Below are 19,644 nucleotides of genomic sequence, written 5' to 3'. Positions count from 1 at the left end.
AAAAGTAATCCAACTCAATGCTTATTTGTTTTGATGGAAATACTAAACTAATATCTAAAATAATATTAACATTTAAATTACCATTCAATAACATATTCCAATCTTTTGTCAAACATTTTTTTGGGGAAAAGAAGCTTTTGTACACAATGGAATGTATAAATAGGAAAAGCTGAGGTATTAGAAAATGGATTACAGGAACAACTGAAGTCAGCAGTAAATGTAGCAGTAAATGGTCTACTGTCCAAAGATGTAGGAAGAGACATGCTACTTGATTATAAGAGAGAACTGTTTCTCTAATTGCAAATTTGTTCACTGGTATGCTTATTAACTAAAGTTATATTTTTAAATGGGTTTTTATTTCATTGCTTTATTGCACTGACCTCTAACAGAATATTGAATAGAAATGACAATAGTAAGCATCTTGTCTCACTCCTGATCTCAGGGGAAAATTTGAAATAATCCACCATTAAGTAGGATACATGCTATAAGTTTTTTGTAAATAACTTCTAACAGATTAAAGTAGCTACTTTTGTTTCCTTGTTGGTAAAGAGTTCTCATCATGAATTAGGTACTGGACTTCATCAAATATTTATTCTTTATCAATGCAGATGACATATGATTTTTATTCTTTATTCTGTTAACATGGTGAATCATATTACTCAATTGTGTATGACTCGTGTGTGTGTGTGCTCAGTCATGTCCAACTCTTTGCGAACTCATGCCTGCTAGACTCCTCTGTCCATGGAATTTTCCAGGCAAGAAAACTGGAGTGGGTTGTCATTTCTTACTCCACGGGGTCTTCTCCACCGAGGGATCCAATTCATGTCTCTTGCGTTTCCTGTACTGGTAGAATTCTTTACCAACTGTATCACCTGGGAACACCCAATGTTAAATCTGTATTCCTGAATCAAATGTGCATGATACGTTAGCCTTATGCATCACTGGATTTGATTTGCTAATATTTCACATAAATGTTTTTACTTCTGTTTCCAAAAGAGACTGACCTATAACTGAGGTTATACTTTTAATGATTACATTATCATCAATATTAGTAATGTGGCCCTATTACATGCTGGCTCACCATGGGGAGGGCATGAACTCTAATTTTCTATAAATAAATTTCAAATTGTTCTGACATGTTCACCTCCTGTTGGTCTACCCCGTTTCAGCTATTTTTCATAAGTATACTTAGCCTAGTAGTTAAGACAACTAGTCAGTGTAGGTTTGACTCTCCACTCTACCTTAGGCAAGTGTATGAGTCTTCTATCATTGCTGTAACACATTTCGTTCCATAAAAAGAAAGCACAAATTTGTTATCTAAGAGCTTTGGAATTCAGAAGTCCTAAAATCAGGGTTGGCAGGGACTGCTTTCCTCTGATGTCCCTAGAAGACAATCTCTTTGCTTGCTTTTTTCAGCTTTTAGGAACTCCTTCATTCCTTGACTTATGGCCCCTTTCTTCTTGTACAGAACCAGTATCATAGCAACTTCAAATTTCTCTTTCTCATCATCGCTCATGTTTGCATTCATAGTCACATCTTTTCAAACTCTGATCCTGTCCCCTCTCTTTTACAAGGACTCCTGTGATTACATCAGGTCCACCTGGATAATTCAGGATAATCTCCCCAACTCAAGATCCTTAACTTAATCACAACTGTAAAGTAGCTTTGTCATGTATGGTAACATATTTACGGTTAAAGGGCATTATTCCTTCACAGCAAGTTACTTTCTCTCTTTGTCCCTGTACCTTCAACTGTAAATTGTGGGAATAATAAGAGTATATTCTTTTTTAAAACTGAAATATAGGTGACTTACAATATTGTGTTAATAATAGAATAGTCTTCATAGGACTGTTGTATGAATGTATATTTACATAATTTTGGAAGTTGCTGGCATATAATGAGGCTTCAATAAATGTGAACAATTACTAATGCTAATGCTATTATTTATCATTAGAATATTGGGCAGGGAGAGAAGCATACCAACAATAGTTTAATAAATACATTTCGTGTGTTTACTTTTTTAAGTGGACTCTTTAAAAAATACTGAGTTTTTGAAGTGCACAAGAAATACTCAATTTCCAATGTCAGGGCCAGGTTATGCAGCAAGAATGAGCTTGAGCCATCTGTGGGTTCTGTGGTTTTTTCTCTGTCTGTCAGCAAATGCCTGAGCTGACTCACCACGGCAATTGTCAGTGACCTGAGCCCTCCTCAGTGAATACCTCCATCTCAATTCTTCTCAGAGCTGGAATCAAGGAAAGAAGAGACTCACCAAGATTGCAGGCCCTGCTCTTTTATCTATTCTCCCTGTGACCCTGGGAAAGAGGTATGGCCTGCTTGATGTGAGTGATTCAGAAATACAACCTCCAATTGAATAAAGAGTTTCCTCAGAGAAAATATTCAGATTTCTTTCAGGGAGTTGTGTCAGAAGTGGAATTGCTGAAACATGTATTCTGTGCTCCTTCTGCAGCACATGCTTATGGAGACCTTTCCGCGAACACAGTGGAAGACACAGTGATGCATAAAACCAAGCGCGGTTTCCCCCAGAGCTTACAGTCTGAAGGGGAGGACACCCGTCCCTGAGATGTGATTTTTCATGCTTCACTTCTGCATTAGAGCTGGGTCCCAAATGATTTCTCACATGTGAAGGGGGAGCTGAACCTCTCAGCCTCAGAGAAGGATGTTAACTAAATGACAGAAATGCTTCACCTCCATGAGCAGCAAACTGGTTTCCGACCTCTGCATATTTTACATACACACTCCTCACTGTGATATCTTCCACTTGACCCAGTCCCCTTTCCTCACCCTTGCACCCTACCCCTGCTCTAGAAGTTGGAGGCTTCTCCAATTGTGAGGGGTTGCCACTTGCAAAAGCAATGTTTTTCCCACCTTATCAGTGAAAAACACATCCAAGGGCATGATTTCTCAAATGGCATGCCGTGGTCCCACCATGTTAGAATCAACTAAGGAGAACCTCTTGTGGCCTCCATACTCAACAAACATCCCGAGCTCTGCCTGGCGTCCACTAATTCATTAATAGAGTCTCTGAAAGACAACCCTGACAGACAGGTTCCTGAGTGATCCTGAGGCAGACGAAAGCATGAGGGTTATCTGACAAGAAGAACAAGTAGATTGTAGAAACCTGTTCTCTGAAAGTGAACAACCTCATTGCATATGGAATTGTACTGTGGAAAACAAAATTGTTATGTTTATTAATATCATAGGCGATACTTGCAGAACATTGTGGAGGTGGTAGCGACTTATCCCTGAAAGATATTTCAGGGAGAAACAGATTCTGTGAGTTCAACCATATTATTATTGAATCACATTATTATTGATGAGATCAGCTGACTAAGAAACCTAAATCAGGAAAAATGAAATAGGAAATGCATGAACTGGAAAACAAGTCATTAAAAATAGGAAACTGACTTTATTGATGGTCCTGAAAGAATTCTTGAAAAACACAAGACAGTCTTCTAATAATTGTTAGGGAATCACCTAAAAAACACAATTAGAAAAAGAGTGCTACCACTGATGGAAACAGTAATGGACCAAACTCTTCTTGGCTAAATTGAATTCAGTCTTAAACACTGAATACTGCCTCTCTATTTAAAAATTACTACCTATGAATCACTAAACAGAGGTCCAGTTTCTACTTCTAAAAAAAACACATTAATCAGATTGAGTCACCGTTAAACTATTATATGGTGAAATATTAAAGCTACAGCATGACGTAGAGGCACTTTAGTCTGCATTACAGAACTGGGCTTTAAGGAGATGGAGAAGTGAGACTGAGCACTCTAGAAAGCAACAGGAAATGAGCTGTTCTATTTTTGCATGGTAGCACAAAAGAAAACAGAGTGATTTAAGGGACTCGGGTTTAAAACAAATAAAAGTAATACAACAAAAAGGAAGAAGGCAGACAGGGAAAATGTGACTTGACTATCATGGTTTTAAATGATTGAGTTAAGGTCAGTGATAACACTCCAGGGGGTTATGGGAGCAAACATCATCATGGTCATTTATATGTCAATCTAAATTAACGTTTTAAATAGACTTGAAATAGGTAACATCTACTTCATCAAGGACACTGGAGTGTGCCATGGGAGGATGTAAGCTGGATTTCTGTTTCTAATATTTTAATTTCTGTGATCTCGGATTCTCAGTTTCCCCATTCAGAACATGAGAAGGATAATTCCAACCGTTCATGCTACACCAAAGAAGTTTTTGGCATCCAATGGAAACATCAAAATGCCTTGACATTTATTATTGAGTATGCTATTTAGTGGCTCAGTGGTAAAGAATGCACCTGCCAATGCAGCAGATGCAGAAGACACGGGTTCAATCCCTGGGTCAGGAAGATCCCCTGGAGGAAGAGTTGGTAACCCACTCCAGTATTCTTGCCTGGAAAATTCCATGGACAGAGGAACCTGGCAGACTACTGTCCATGGGGTCACAAAGAGTCAGACATGACTGAGCACACAGGCATGTTATTATTATCATTTTAATAGGAACAACTTGGGAAACATCATATGTTCATCTCAGAGATTTTTCCCTTTTCATCAACGGCCACTGCTTGAATATAATAAACTTTGATATTTACATATTCATTCACTTTTTGGTTTATATCATAGCTAAACAGATATTTTTCTTAATGCATCTACTTAACAAATAATTGCTGAACATTTACTGTGCTAAGTTCTATAGCAGAAGCCTGTGTAACAGTGAATACATAGGCTTCTGGCCTCATGGACCCTCCAATCAGAAGGAAAAGAAAGAAATCATGAGACTCATCCCCATGTGAACAGATGTTTTACAAATTGTCAGTGGAACTTGAAGGAAAAGGACAGGGTTATATGAGAGTTTTGAGTAGAAAGATTCAAATTAGGTTGCTGATTAGGGATGACATCTCTGAGGAAGTGATATTTAAGATGAATAGATGACTGCCTATGAGAAGGTCCAGGGTCAGGAGGATGTGGGGAGGGGAGGAGGCGGGGGGAAGAGCTGGGAAGGCGGGGAGTCTGGCGAGAGATGGATGGTGTGGCAGGAACTACAGGGAAAATTCAGCTCCACAGGGAGCTGAATTACTGGCAGATCACCTTGACTGTGAAAGCTTGCTTCCAGATTTTTCTGGGACAGTCTATTTTGGATTTGTCTTTAGTCCCAGGACATAATAGTTGGCCGTCGGTTACGGTCTTTATTCCTAAAGCAATGCCTTTCTGGGTTTCACTTAGAAGCCCAAAATGTTTAGCAAGTCTAAGATGGCAGGACTTGAATCCCAAGGTGCCCTTCCCAGAACTAGGCAGATGCTAATGGAGTCCTCAGGATTTTCATCTCCTGGCTTCTGCTTTTGCCTGGGGCATCGTGGGCACGTGCAAGTCAGGGATTAGGCAAGCCTTTAAGGGGACTGTGGATGCAGAAGTCAGGGCTCTCCTTCTGACACCTTGCTTTTCGGTATTCCACCCTAAATTTCTAACCACTCTGGCAACTTTGAACTTTGTCCTCTATCTCCTAGCAAAATTCGGCTCCCTTCTGATTGAGTATAATGATGTTCTTAGGAGGAAGTCAGTTACACATGGATCTCCTGGAATTTGTTTTCCATCTTTCAAGAATCAAATCCTCTTTAAGTTTCGCCTGTTTTGAGTTGAACTTCAAAACCTGAAGCAGCTTTTAAAAAATATATTTTATCCAGCAACTATAATTGTTGTGGGCAGCAAGATAGTCCAATAAAAGCTCTCTCTTATGACTGGTACCTAAAATGAAATCTCTCTCTTTTTGTGAAACATGCATACTATTATTATCATTTTAATAACAACAACTTTGGAAATGTCATATATTCATCTCAGAGATATTTCTCTCTTCATCGACTGCCACTGCTTGAGTTAGTAAATTTGTATATTTATTATATTATATTGTTGATTATATTGTGGATACATTATATTGTGAATGTTTATATAATTATTAACTTGGTCCATTAATTTATTTAGGATTGCAAAATGGGCATATACTGATTCTACTATTTCTTCTTTATTTATATAAATATAACTTAAAACAGAAAGCCCTTCTAATCTTCTACTTTATTACCTTGAAGTACAGATTACATAGGAAAACCAGGATAAATGCTTGCATTTATTTATTTATTTATAATAAATAATGCTCTGCATTTATTAGTTTTCAAAATAATGAGTCAATTCCTTAATAGCTCCCCTAGGTAACCAATGAGAGTTTTCTCTTTTTAGAATTATCATGAATCCATTCCTTTAAATATAGTTAATATGTTTCAAAGCTACAGTTTCCAACTTTATTGATGCTAAAACATTTCCATCTTTGGTTAGGGAGAGCCTCTTCAGTTGACTCTGTGTTCTTTTGACATAATCCTGATGGGTTTTCGCAGTGTCTTTATTTCCTGGAATTCTAATAGCTAGTCTTATTTTAATTTTAATATAACTTCGCCAATTATCAAATTAAAATCTTAAGACTATAACCTCTGCAAAGAATTAGAATTTATCCACTTTGATTTTAGGCCAATAAGAATCTATCCTCTTTTTAAACTCTGACATAACATAGGATCCCTCAGCTGCAATATTAGCTGATAAACAATCTGAGAGCAGGGATTGTATTTAATGCATCTTGTCAAGATATCAGCAGTTAACATGTTGTTAGCATTAGTTGCTCGGTCATGTCTGACGCATTGCAACCCCATGGACTGTAACCCACCAGTCTCTTCTGTCTATGGAATTCCCCAGGCAAGGATACTGGAGTGGGTAGCCATTCCCTTTTCCAGGGCATCTGTTGGAGTTGCTTAATAAATACATATTGGATTTAATCACAACTATTCTTTAGGTAAATATAACACACTTCCTGTTTTCCTTTCCCCGCTAACCCAACAAGTGGTGTGAGAGAGCTGCACCCTGAGTAGATAGAAGTCTATTACCTAGTTTTCTCTCAGTGTTTTTCACCCACATAAACACTTGCACCTCTCATGCTACATTATTACATTTCCTGTTAATATATTTTCTAAGCAGAAATCTACAGATGTGAGTAGTTCTGACTTTCAGTATTTTTTACATTACAAAATGCACACTCTTATTTTTTTAAGTTAATGTGCTTTGCACTATCTGACTTATTTCCATCTACTAAATAGAATCCATAATTTTCTCTTAAGTGGTCTGCCTCTAAGCACATAAGCATACCAGAGTGACGCTTCTGTACATCTCTCCTCTGCCAGTCCTCACTCAGTCCTTTCCCTGGGCTCCATGCCTGACCTCTAACACGCTGCATGTGCCACTAGGATGGTGGGGACAGCCTTCCTGAGGTTCCCCAGACCTGCTGCCATGCATTCATTCATTCATCTATCCAGAAGGCTATCCAGTTTCAACATTGTAGAATGTGCATGATGTGACCGTGAGCAGAACACACCTTCTGACCTAAACAGGAAGTACTAGAGAAACTGTCAGAAAGAGCGATTTCCACACTGAGAAAAGACCATGAGTTAAAGAACTATCTAGGTAGGGGAATAAAGGCTGGATGTGTGTGATGGCCCTATGTATCATTTAAAGATCCTAAGACTAGAAAAATCATGAAAACACAGCAGTTCAAAGACAGTAATTATTTTCGCTGTGGCCGGGCAGTTGGACGCTCCTCTGCTGAGGACGAGGAAGGAGAGACCACAGATTACAAGATGAGAGTGTTCACATAAGAATAGAGAAAAGAAATCAAGAATTTATTCTCAGGGCAATTCCTTCAGCAGTTCACCCACAATTAAACATTATCTCCTGCGGCTTAATTGCCATTCTGAAGGACTCCTCAGACACACTCACTTGAACCCAGTTATTTTCTTTTCTTGCCTTTGTTTACCATTGTTTATTCTTTGGGACATACTGCATAGAGCAGTATTTCTTCACCATCAAACACTGTCTTTTTCTTTCTTCCACGAGTTATTTCCTTCCCTACACCTCTTGTCCAGATCTATAAACATGTTCGCAGTGGCTATGGCCAAGACATCTGAAATTTATACTTTCCCTTTGAACCCATAAAATTTAGCTTCGGCTTCTCTCATTACTCAGGAAACAACTTCAGGTTTACCAACATAAAAGTAGAACATGCTCTTTGATATGGATTTTCCATTCACTTGATGCTCCTTCATAACAAGTTACTGCTCTAACTCATTGGGAAAGAGGGTAATAAAACCATGTGTGGGTCTCACAACAGCCACTTTCCCAGCAATATTCACAGGGACAGCTTGCATGTATAACTCTAGCCAACACGCATTAGGCACAATGGGGAGGGGGCGAGGTTAAGTTTCGGAAAAAAATGCACAGTACCTGAAAAACAGTATAAAGGACCTGTTTTAATTATGAGAGAAATGCATTTCTGTCTTTCAAAGACATGAGTAGTTGTACAAACATAGCTTTAAACTTTATACTTTTATTATCACCAGTAAGAAAGATTATGACTTAATAACTAATAATATTGTATAGGTTTCAATTCTGTTTCAATGATATTGTATAGGTTTCAAGTCTTCAACCCAGAAGCTATGGAGTTCCAATCTTGCGTATTTTTGTTGCTCAAACTCACTGAAGCAACAATGGAATTAATTCTTTCTCCTGCTCCCTTCCAAAACGTATTTGCTCTCCAGTGCCTCCTCTCAGTAAATGGTATCACCTTCCAGACAGTTGCTCAAATCTGATAACTCAGTGTCTACTCACATAAAACCACCAAATTCTTTTGATGCAATAGTGAAAGAGAAAGTCTTATCACTCAGTCATGTCTGACTCTTTGTGACCCCATAGGCTGTAGTCCACCAGGCTCCTCTGTCCATGGAATTCTCCAGGCAAGAATTTGGAGTGGAGTTGCTTGCCATTCCCTTCTTCAGGGGATCTTCCCAACCCAGAGATTGAACCTGGGTCTCCTGCATCGCAGGTGGATTCGTCAGGGACTCTTTGGTGGCTTAGATGCTAAAGATTCAACAGTAGCCTCATCATATTGTGAAGCCTGGCGAATTAAGGTGGTAAAGATTCAACAGTAGCCTCATCATATTGTGAATCTGATTCAGTTCAGGAGACCTCTCTCTCCATGTTCCTGGCCCTCTAGTCTGAGACTCCAGCTGTCACTTGCAGAAAGGAATTCAGAAACCTTCCAACTGAGCTGCTGCCTTTAATCTGTACCCCTCATGTGGCCCTCCACCCTGCACCACATTTCAGTCTGAATGACAATTCTCAAATGCAAACTGATCCTCCAAGCATATAGACTGATCCTCATTCCCAGGCTTGACTGGAACACACCCTTTCTCCTATTTGGACCATTTTCCCAGGCTCCCATGCAAAAATATCTGCACCTTAGTTCCAAAACCTCTGCCATAAACTTTCTCATACTAACCTTAGTCTATAAATCACTTCATTCCTAACACCTTATACTAATGGTACCATATTTGCTTTGGGTTTGTGTAATTTTTATGACATCACACCTTCTCATCTTTGAGGAAGTATATGTTAACTTAAATTCCTCCCTACATTCTACCCCCCCAAAAAAAGTATATTTATTTTTTGCCAGTGTTAATAGATATTTAAAGGATGAACACAAGTTTGATTCATCAAGAGTACTAGTTTTGGAAGGTGATGCATCTGATTTCAGATCTTAGATCTAACACAGGCTGTGCAATTCCAGGGTCCTTAACTTCTCTCAGTCCACTTTTCCCCATGTCAGGAGACTTTTGAAGCACTGTGGTATACCATATTCTTGAGTGGGTTGCTCAGGCAACCACACTCCCCCACCCAAAGTCATGGTAACATGGTACAGACACTGGGAACGCACAAGCCAGCTGGTAGATGCAATGCTCCAGGCCTTCCTCAGGCCCACGGGAGGCCCACTTCACAGCCAACACGGACAGGTGTCCAGAGATTGTAGTCTAGGAGAGATCCTGCTCATACTGCACTCTTAACACTTCTCTTTTTTTTTTTTTCTTTTCTTTCTTCTTGTTGTAAGGATTGCAGAAGAATGGCCTTGCATATCTGGAGAAAATCCAGTCTGATCTTGGCTACTCAGGAGACTTGCAGACAAAATCCTAAGCTGGATTCTTGTGCTGACCTACAGCTCATTCTATTGAGGGCAGGGAACACTAGTGATCACAGATATTTCTGTGCCAGGCAACCCAGAGCAAGTCACAGGGGTCATTTAGCAGACCATACAATGGTAACATCCAAGTACTGACTTCACTGTGTCATTAAGATTATAAAAAATAGTATCTGACACATATTAACTCTCCAGTAATGATAATTAAATAGTATAATGTTTTAGCAAACTAATATTCTGCAAGGCTAATGCTATGCATACATAGAGAATAAGAGTGTTGACTATGGTGTAATGGAGGAATTAAAGTCAACTTGATCAAATACATTCCCATAAGGCATTCACACACAACCTTGTTGAGGTTATTTTTGGTCATCTATGAGAGTATTTTTCCATTAAGTTTCTTTTTTTTCTCTTTTATCCAAAATTATCCAACAGAAGGGGACAATAGGGGATGAGATGGTTGGATGGCATCACCAACTCAATGGACATGAGTCTGAGCAAACTCTGGAAGATGATGAAGGACAGGCAAGCCTGGCGTTCTGCAGGCCACAGGGTCTCAAAAGTCGGACATGACTTGGCAACTGAACAGCAACAACAATATCATTTTACCATGTGTTTTTATGTTTGAGTTTAAAATACTTCCTTTCAGTATTGATCCTTCAACCGTTGGTCCATGAAAAAAGGAGGCTGACTAAATGCACGGATTTTGCACTTTACTCCAAGAGACAGCAAATGAAGTCACAGTGAAAACACTGTTCCATGGGGCTGCAGATCAATACAAGGGTGGGAGATGGGAGGAAGGTGAGTTATCATCCAGTACAAGGCAGCAGAGAACTCATAGGAACCTGCAGCCACTTCATAGGGACTCAAAGACCCTCCTTTCCCAGCAGCCATTTCATAGGGACATTACTAAAGGAGACCAGCGTCAATAGCCTTGTTAAACTAACGTTGAATTTATATATGAGATTCAAAATATGAAGTGTGTGCTGCTGGGAAAACTGCTTTATATTTCTAAGACTTCTTTGGATGGGTGATTTTTAGGATTAAATTAGAATATCTATAAAAACTGTTATCTGACACAGAGTAAGTGCTCAATAACTGTTTGTATTATTATACAGCGATAAATATTTTGCAAAGTGGATGCTCTGAACCAGTAGAAAATGTAACTATAAATACAAATCACTTTGGGGTTTGCTTTGCTGATTGTCCATTGTATGGCACGGGCTTTGCTAAAACTCCACAATCCTAAGATAAATAAGATTGTCCAGATTCTGTGTTCCAGAATCACAATCTGGGGTGGGATTTTTTTTTTTAAGGATAATTTTATTCAAGTGAGATCATTGCAAAGGGAGGAGCAGCTGAGCTGAAGTGCAGAAGCCAAGAAAGCCACCAGGAAGTCAGGCAGACGGTGAGGAGTGAAGCTGCCCATGGCTCGTCTTGGATTTAACAGCTGGAGGAGGCAGGAGCATGAGCTGGGGTTCTGGAGTCTGGCAGACGAGGCTGCAAATCCTGTCACTTCCTATTTGGGTGACTGGAGGGAGTCACAGTCTCAAGAGTCGAATCTCTAAGCTTTAGCTTCCTCATTTGCAAAGCAGGGGAATGGAAGAGTTACCTAATAATATTTATCTGGACTTGGTTGTGAATTATAAACTAACTGCTTAATGTGGTGTCAAACATATAACAAGCACTCAAGAAAAATGCTACTTTTAGAATTATAAAAATTAATCCTATTAACATGAGTGCTCTATTGCTACTAATACAATCATGACATTGCTGTCAATGTGGTTTCTCTGTCCGACACAGCACAGACAAATTCAACAAGCTGCCTGTCCTCTTTATGACATGCCTGCCTTTTACGTAAATAAAGTGAGCCTGAGAAAGCGATGAGACATGTGAGAAGAAAGCTTGAGTGGCTGAAGAAATAAAGGTCTACTAGAGGAATCAGGATGTAGTGGAACCAAACGGTTCTTCTGTGGACTAAGTCGTGAGACACTGGGCAAATTACTGACTGTCTCCAAACCTCAGACTGCTGGTCTGATCACTGTAGATCACATTAACTCACTCACTGTTCTCTAATAACAGGGCATCTGGCAGGATGGTGTGGCTTGAGGTGGACCATCAATAACTCTCAAGTCCCTGTCCCACAGAAAGACATAATAAAATGCTTCATGAAGAGGAGACTAAGTGAAATCTGTGGTTTCTATCTTTTCTTATGTGAAAGTATTTCAAACACATTTTACACTTTGGCAGGGGTCTTTACCTTCTCTATGAATTTATGTTCAGGGCATAGCATATTTATAAATGAGTTTCATGGCATATTATTTTTAGGCTGCAGAGGAAAAGCATTCTTTGTTCTCATAACAGATGATTGGTTTTACTAAATGGGTCACTGTGTTTTATGAAGTTTAGGCTACCCAAATGAAATATCATCAAATATAGCCTATAGAGATAAGTTCTAATATTTACAAGTTAAGATCTAGTCAGTAATATCAGATTGGGTAAATGGATTCATATGTGTCTACAAACATCTATCTATCTATCTCTGTATCAGTTTGTCAATAAAATGCATCCATTTCTGATTTATAATATAAAAGTTGAACACATAAGCCAATATTGGCATGTATGGGTACATATAAAGCTTTCCACAAAAATCGCCTGTTTTTCTGTCTCTTCACATAGCTCTGAAGTCAATTTTAGCATACAGTTTGGCTTTTAAAACATCTCCTTTGATATCTATTCCACTGTGTTGGATAAACAAATACTTACTATATGCACATCCAAACACCTCGATTCGCATTCCAATTCTGCCCTTGGGGTTCCACTCTAGAGGGATGAAGCGCAGAAATCTGGCTTTGATAGAAGGCTGGAGTCTATAGTACACAACACTGTCTGCATTTGCATTTCCTACAAATCCCTAGAAGAAAAGAGCAAGAAGGAAATCAGTGCATCTGGAGAGTATCTATTTCACTTTGTCCCCTAAAACACCAATAAGCAGTGTCTGATTTGCTTTTTAACTTATAAAATGGCAACCATTTAAAGAAGATCATATTATTAATAGTTTTATCATAATGTTTCATCGGCGAAAGTTACTATAGTCTAAACTGCTTTCTATATAGCAGTTTAAATCCCACCATCTGCACGAAGTCAGCTTTCACTGTGAAACCCCCAGTAAAGTTTGTTTCTATGAAGTGCAGATGAAAATAAAAGTTATCGACATGAACAGAGAACATCCTCTTGTATTCAAAAACTAGAATCAGATTCGGCATAGAAGTTGCTCCTGTAGTTGATGAATGAGTAAGGTTAAGACGTGTTTCTATCATTTCACTCTCTCATCTTACTCAGCAACATAAATGAGAGTATCACCAGACGTTCAAGTCAGAGCTATACTCTGAGAACAGGCTGTTAAACTTCGTTCACCACACAGCTGGATACACACATTAAAAACTGTTGTTACACGTCATTTTTCTTCAATAAAAAAATAATAAAGTAAAAGCATCTGTATTTAAAAAATTGTTAAGGGAAATTGGAATCAATAATAATTGGAAAGACCTGAAATTAGACTGACAGACTCTAGAATCTGAAAGCTATAAAGACCATAGGAATGCTGCTGAGCTAGTACCATCAAATTGCAAATGAAGAAATTAAATGTCAAAATGGCAACAACAAAAACAAAACCCTCTGGTGTTTGGAAAACTATTATATGGTATGACCAGGAGCAATGTCCCTTTCACAATATCAGGATGCATCTACGTAACACCTGCAAAACCCACACTTAAACAGCTTTTATTTTTGCCCACATTGACATATGGTAAAGCTGTATACGTGAAAAAGTTAGGATGAGACAGAAATTGTTCTCAATAATTGATATTTAACTTTTAAATTTTTTATTTCATCTTCTCTTTGTCCTCTTCCACCTCTTCTTTCCCTTCCACCTTCCTGTTCTCCTTCTCTTCCCCTCCTCCTCCTCTTTTTTTTGTTTAACTGTAACAATCAAGACATGCCACAAAATAAGGGATCTTATTATGATCTACTCAGCCACGTGGTAGGTCCCCTTACCATAACTCGATCCACAAATGAGGTCACCCTCACGGAGACCATACCAGACAAAGCAAACATTTCAGTAGCACCAATCCCCAGGGAATCTATCCATTTGCCTCCTTTTCTTTCTACTTCATAAATAAGCATTTACCAAAATATTTTCTAACACAGCAAAAATAATAATAATAAAAATAAAGTTGGGTTTTTCATAGTCAAATTAATTTGACTGGATTCCCCTTATCCCCCAACACCCCCAACACCTCATACACCCAATTTTCAGGCTCACACAAAACAGGCAGTTCTGTGACAGTTTCTTCAAATTATATCCCAAATCGGGGCATCTCCCTTCATCTCAGCTATGACCACCGAGTTCAACAAAGCAGTATCTCACCAGAACTACTTCAGTGGCTCCTCCTCATCTTTTCAGCTTTCTGTTTCCCATGCCCATGCCCAACCATATCCCTGATCTCGTCCCCTCTGAGCAGTCAGTACGATTTTTAAAGGTAAAATAAACTATGTTACCCACACTGCTTCCTTTACCACGTAGAACAAAATCCGAATTCCTTATCAGACAGCACCATCTTTGGCCACTTCCCCACAACGTTGGAAGCACAGGGAGCCTCCGTGTGGAAACCAAGTTGCGCCCTGAGCGCCTTTACACCGGCTGCTCATTCCCCTCTGCAAGTTCTGCCCTTCAACCAGCTCCTCTTGGCATCTCAGGCTTGTTCTAAAGAGCGTCACCTAAGACGGGCCCTTTCTGATCCCCCAGCTTCTGAAGGAGTGTACCTGACACCCTGGCATCTTACCTTTCTGTTTTATCTTCTTCGTATTACTCATTATTTGGGGATCTTGTTTGTTCATCTTCCCCTCACCACCCCCACCCAGAAGATAAGCTCTGTAAAGCATGGACTTTTACTGAACTTCCTTCCTTAGTACCTAGAATATGGCTGGGCTCAAAGAGGTTCTCAAGAAAATATTTGTTGGGTGTGTATGTTTGGATAACACTGGGCTTAAAAACAAACCAAAGTTCAACAAGTTTCTTGACTATAGTATCTCTCTGAACAGGTCAAATGAGTAGGTACAAATAAATACTGTATCTCCTGAGGGAGCAACAGTTATGCAGCGTGTTTGAAATCTATTAGCCCCATATTCTTGGCTAGTATTTCCCAGAACATAAACAGGAGAACATCGTTTAATCCCATAGAATATTTGGACTCTAATAACCAGACACTTTTAGAATGTTCCATCCTATTCCACGAGTTGAGGATCTGGTATAAAAGGTTAACTGTGTCACACTACCTAATATCCATCCTCACTTCATATTTAGCACACCAGGGTCTCCTTTTCTGTCAAAACCACGCACATTTGCCTGAAAATGTCCATTTATACCAACCTTTTCTTTAGATTGGCTGATGAAGGGCAGTTTCATTTTAGACAGTATTTCCCAAACCTGAATGACATGTTAAACGTCCCAGTGCTCAGACTGGGCATTATTGTACATGTGTGTGTGCACGTCTGATTCTTCACAGGCTCTTCAAGTCAGGGTAATGTGTCTCCAAGGTTGAGGACCACATTTATAGATATTCAATCCTAATCAGACTTTCTTATACTTCTGATTCTATTTTCCTGGGTATGGCTAGCAGGTTAATACAATACCTAATTATAATTTTTGCAGGGAACAGCTGGATGATGAATTAGATAGCCCTCCAAAATATCTTGCATTTTTCCAAAATTAATATAAGTTCACAGATTGAGATAGATGGCACTATGATGATCTCAGCATTTTATGGGACTGGGAGAAAAAATCCAGGTGAGAGTGGCTATAGAGAGGCACATGGGAAGAGGACATCTGTAAGTGGAAGCCCTTCACAGCTGATGTGATCAAGTTATGAGCTATTTGAATTTTGAGAACATAAAGAAGAAATGTAAATTACTTAGTTTGTATAAGTTATAAAAACATCTGGGCACATTCACAATTTTAAATGATTATTTCTTACAAGGGATAAGGGAAATTGTGAGGTGGGGAATATGAGATTTTAACCTAGTACAGTTTATTCATTTCTAAATTTTTTAACTAGCATGTACTAATTTTACAATCATTAGCAAAATAAAGTAACACATATACATGTAAGTGTGTGCAATGACAGAACAGGCAAAAATATCACTTAGTAATGCTTTGGGTACCTTAAATAACATTCTAATATCAATAACATTGGGAAAACATGCACCATTACTACTAATTAAATATATTTAACTGAACAATAATATTTGCATTTTTTGCTTCACGTGTTGATAACTTAAAACATAAGATAACAAAGATTCTGTTGTAGAATTCAATGATCCAACAGGAATTTTTGTATAATGTCTACGACTGAGACAGGGAATTGATGCCATGTTGCTTTATAAATGAAAAGTCCAATGCATACTAATATTGCTAATGTAATTCCACTGCCTAAGAGACTTTTCTCAATTTGCTATAAGATTTTTTCATATCATTATAATTCATAAAGGAATGCGTGAATTTAAATGTCTCATTCTCTTTTGAAAAAATAATTTTATTATGAGAATGTGTATGTCTTCCCTTATATCATAGATTCTGAACTTGAGCGTGGGTCTGCATGACCTGAGGTACTGTCACTGCATCTGCATCTGTGGGAGGGGCTTTAGAGTCTACATTGCAATGCAGGTCAGACTGATTTGTGCTTTTGGTCTTTGGCCTGCTCCTTGAACATTCTTCAGGCTTGTGGATAAATCGTGCTCTTTTCCCCTTGCTATTTTATCTCAAAATTTTTCAGAGAGAGAAAAGGTTTTAGGAGAAGAGTTCGCTAGGGTTAACTTCCAAAAGCAGGAATAAGTAACAAATGTCTTTTGTGCTATCAATTGGACTGTCTTCAACATGAAAGGTTGTGTCTCAACATCAGACACAGCAGAAATACATATTATAGAGTTTTAATACTTGCCTCAAGGCTGTGAAGTATTTTTCTGCCCACCATAAAAGTGAGGATAACAAAAGTTATAGAGGTTATGTGCCTAGAACCACACAGCTAGAAAGTGACAGGGTAAGGATTTAATTCCATACTTCTCTGAATCAAAAGTCCATAATTTAGCTAAGCATCAAAAGGCCTCACTCTTCCAGGACATGAAAGCAAACAACCTACCCTAGAGGAAACCTGATATTTTATCTGAGGGTTTTTTTCCCCTTTTTTTCATAATTTATATTTAACATCTTTGACACATTTGAAATTAATGCAACTTAGATTATTACTGACTGGGACATACCTCTTCCAGTTGATTTTACAGACAACAATAGTTGTCTATAACAACAATAGGGTTGTTCCATTAACTACATTTTCTCAAAATTAAAAGACAAACATTCAATCATCAATAGGATACTTTCACATAAATGGTAACCTCCTAGTAGATGCATAATGTAAAAGAATATGCCATCAGATCATCAAATATATGAAATATCTAAAAGTAAAATTAAGGTGATGTGTCTTATGTGATAAAAATCAAAAGCCTTAATTATATTTTTCTTCAAGACTTGATGATTTTCAAACTCAATGAGGTGTTCATAGATGGGTTTAGAAATGTATTCTAACCAAGATAATTTATGGAGTTAATGAATTAAAGTTTCTCACAGGATTTTAAGTATTTTCTAGCGATTCTAAAGTTTATGAAGAAGTGTAATAACATTAATTTCTTTTGCAAATAGTAATTGAGCAATTCATCTATGAAAGCCAAGATGCATAAAGGAAGATAGCCATATGGCAGTTCATAAGGGGCTCCAAAACAAGGCTGTAATAAATCAGAAACATGGGACCAGTTATATGCTGTTATACAGATTTGTAATTACATATAAAGTCATCCAGCTCCCACCAAAATAAATAGTAATATGAGTAGAAATTCAGCACAGCAAACAGGCAAACAATAAAATCCTCTGAACTACCTTATTCATGTAACTTACATATGACCTTTTTTCAAGTACAATTCATTTTGACACAGTCAGCTAATAGACAGACACTAAATATATCACAGCAACATGCTGTCTAATGGAAATCAGCTCTTTATTTTATGATGTTGATTATAAATCTTTACTAAGTATGAATCCCATGAGATCAGGTCTAGAGAAATGTAAAAGAAAAAGCAAAGAAAAATAAGAACTATCAAAAAATGGGCAATATGCTAACATAAACCCAGATAAGATTAACATTTAAACATATTAATATGCTGCATAAGACACTGCAACTGTATCTAACAAAAGTTGATTCTATCTTGAATGAGAATGGAATTTGTTTAACATAATAGAAGATCAGCAAGGGAGCATGGCAGTCAAATCAGAAAGTTAAGTTTTGTTTTGAATATACAATAACACTCAATTTTCAAAATAAAAGGGTATAGAATTTTATTAATATTAAATCAGTTTCTATTATCTCTCTCAGAAAATATTCAATAGCTTTAAAATATTTATTTTGAGGGATACCAAAATATTAACAATAGTTCACTGAGGAACCACAAACCAGCCATTATATTAGAATCTGTAGAGGCACAAAGCTGTAAAATACACTGGTGAGGCCCTTTTAGTATAGAAGGGTTTGAATTCTCAAGACAGAAATATCAAAGGGAAAGAGAGAAAAAGTACAAGAAAGATATGTTCTTCACCGTAGTCCGTAACTATTGCTGCTGTTCACTGGCTCAGTCCTGTCTGACGCTTTGCGACCCCATGGACTGCAGCACGCCAGGCCTCCCTGTTCCTCACCAACTCCTGGACCTCGCTCAAACTCATGTCCATTGAGTCGGTGATGCCATCAAACCATCTCATCCTCTGTCAGCCCCTTCTCCTCCTGCCTTCAATCTTTCTCAGCATCAGGATCTTTTCCAATGAGTCAGCTCTTCACATCAGGTGGCCAAAGTATCGGAGCTTCAGCTTCAGCATCAGTCCTTCCAATGAGTATTCAGGGTTGATTTTCTTTAGGATGGACTGGTTTGATCTCTTTGCTGTCCAAGGGACCCACAAGAGTCTTCTCCAACAACATAGTTCTAAAGCATTCTTTATGGTCCAACTCTTACATCCATACATGACTAGTGGAAAAATCATAGCTTTGACTATACAGACCTTTATTGGCAAAGAAATGTCTCTGTTTTTTAATATGCTGTCTAGGTCTGTCATAGCTTTTCTTCCAAGGAGCAAGTGTCTTTTCATTTCATGACTTCAGTCACCATCTGCCATGGTTTTTGAGCCCAAGTAAATAAAGTCTATCAGTGTTTTCACTGTTTCCCCATCTATTTGTCATGGAGTGTTAGGGACCAGATACCACAATCTCAACTACTGTTGAGATATAGTTATAAATTGTTACATGGCTGATATATGGACATAAATTTATGTTAGGGTAATACATGTATAATTTTGTGGAAGATTAAAATTTGATTGAGATTCAAATAACTTTTGACTAAAAACTAATTATATTAAGGTAATGGTAGATTAAGAGATTCTGAACAACCCCCCTGCTAAAAGCTGTACAAAACGAGAAACAGGGG

General features: G+C 38.1%; 1 protein-coding gene across 2 annotated transcripts in view; it reads right to left on the bottom strand.

The window, feature by feature from the left end:
* The window catches only part of CNTNAP4 (contactin associated protein family member 4), a 272,200-nt gene that overhangs the window by 111,560 nt on the left and 140,996 nt on the right, over positions 1 to 19,644 (bottom strand). For both annotated transcript variants that reach the window (XM_065925058.1, XM_065925059.1), the window contains exon 4: positions 12,835 to 12,982. In XM_065925058.1, the coding sequence (XP_065781130.1) occupies positions 12,835 to 12,982 (148 nt within the window). The remainder of the gene's footprint in view (positions 1 to 12,834; positions 12,983 to 19,644) is intronic.

This window comes from Muntiacus reevesi, chromosome 2 (genome assembly GCF_963930625.1).
Source record: "Muntiacus reevesi chromosome 2, mMunRee1.1, whole genome shotgun sequence".
Classification (NCBI taxonomy): Eukaryota; Metazoa; Chordata; class Mammalia; order Artiodactyla; family Cervidae; genus Muntiacus; species Muntiacus reevesi.
This window is presented reverse-complemented; position numbering and strand designations above follow the sequence as displayed.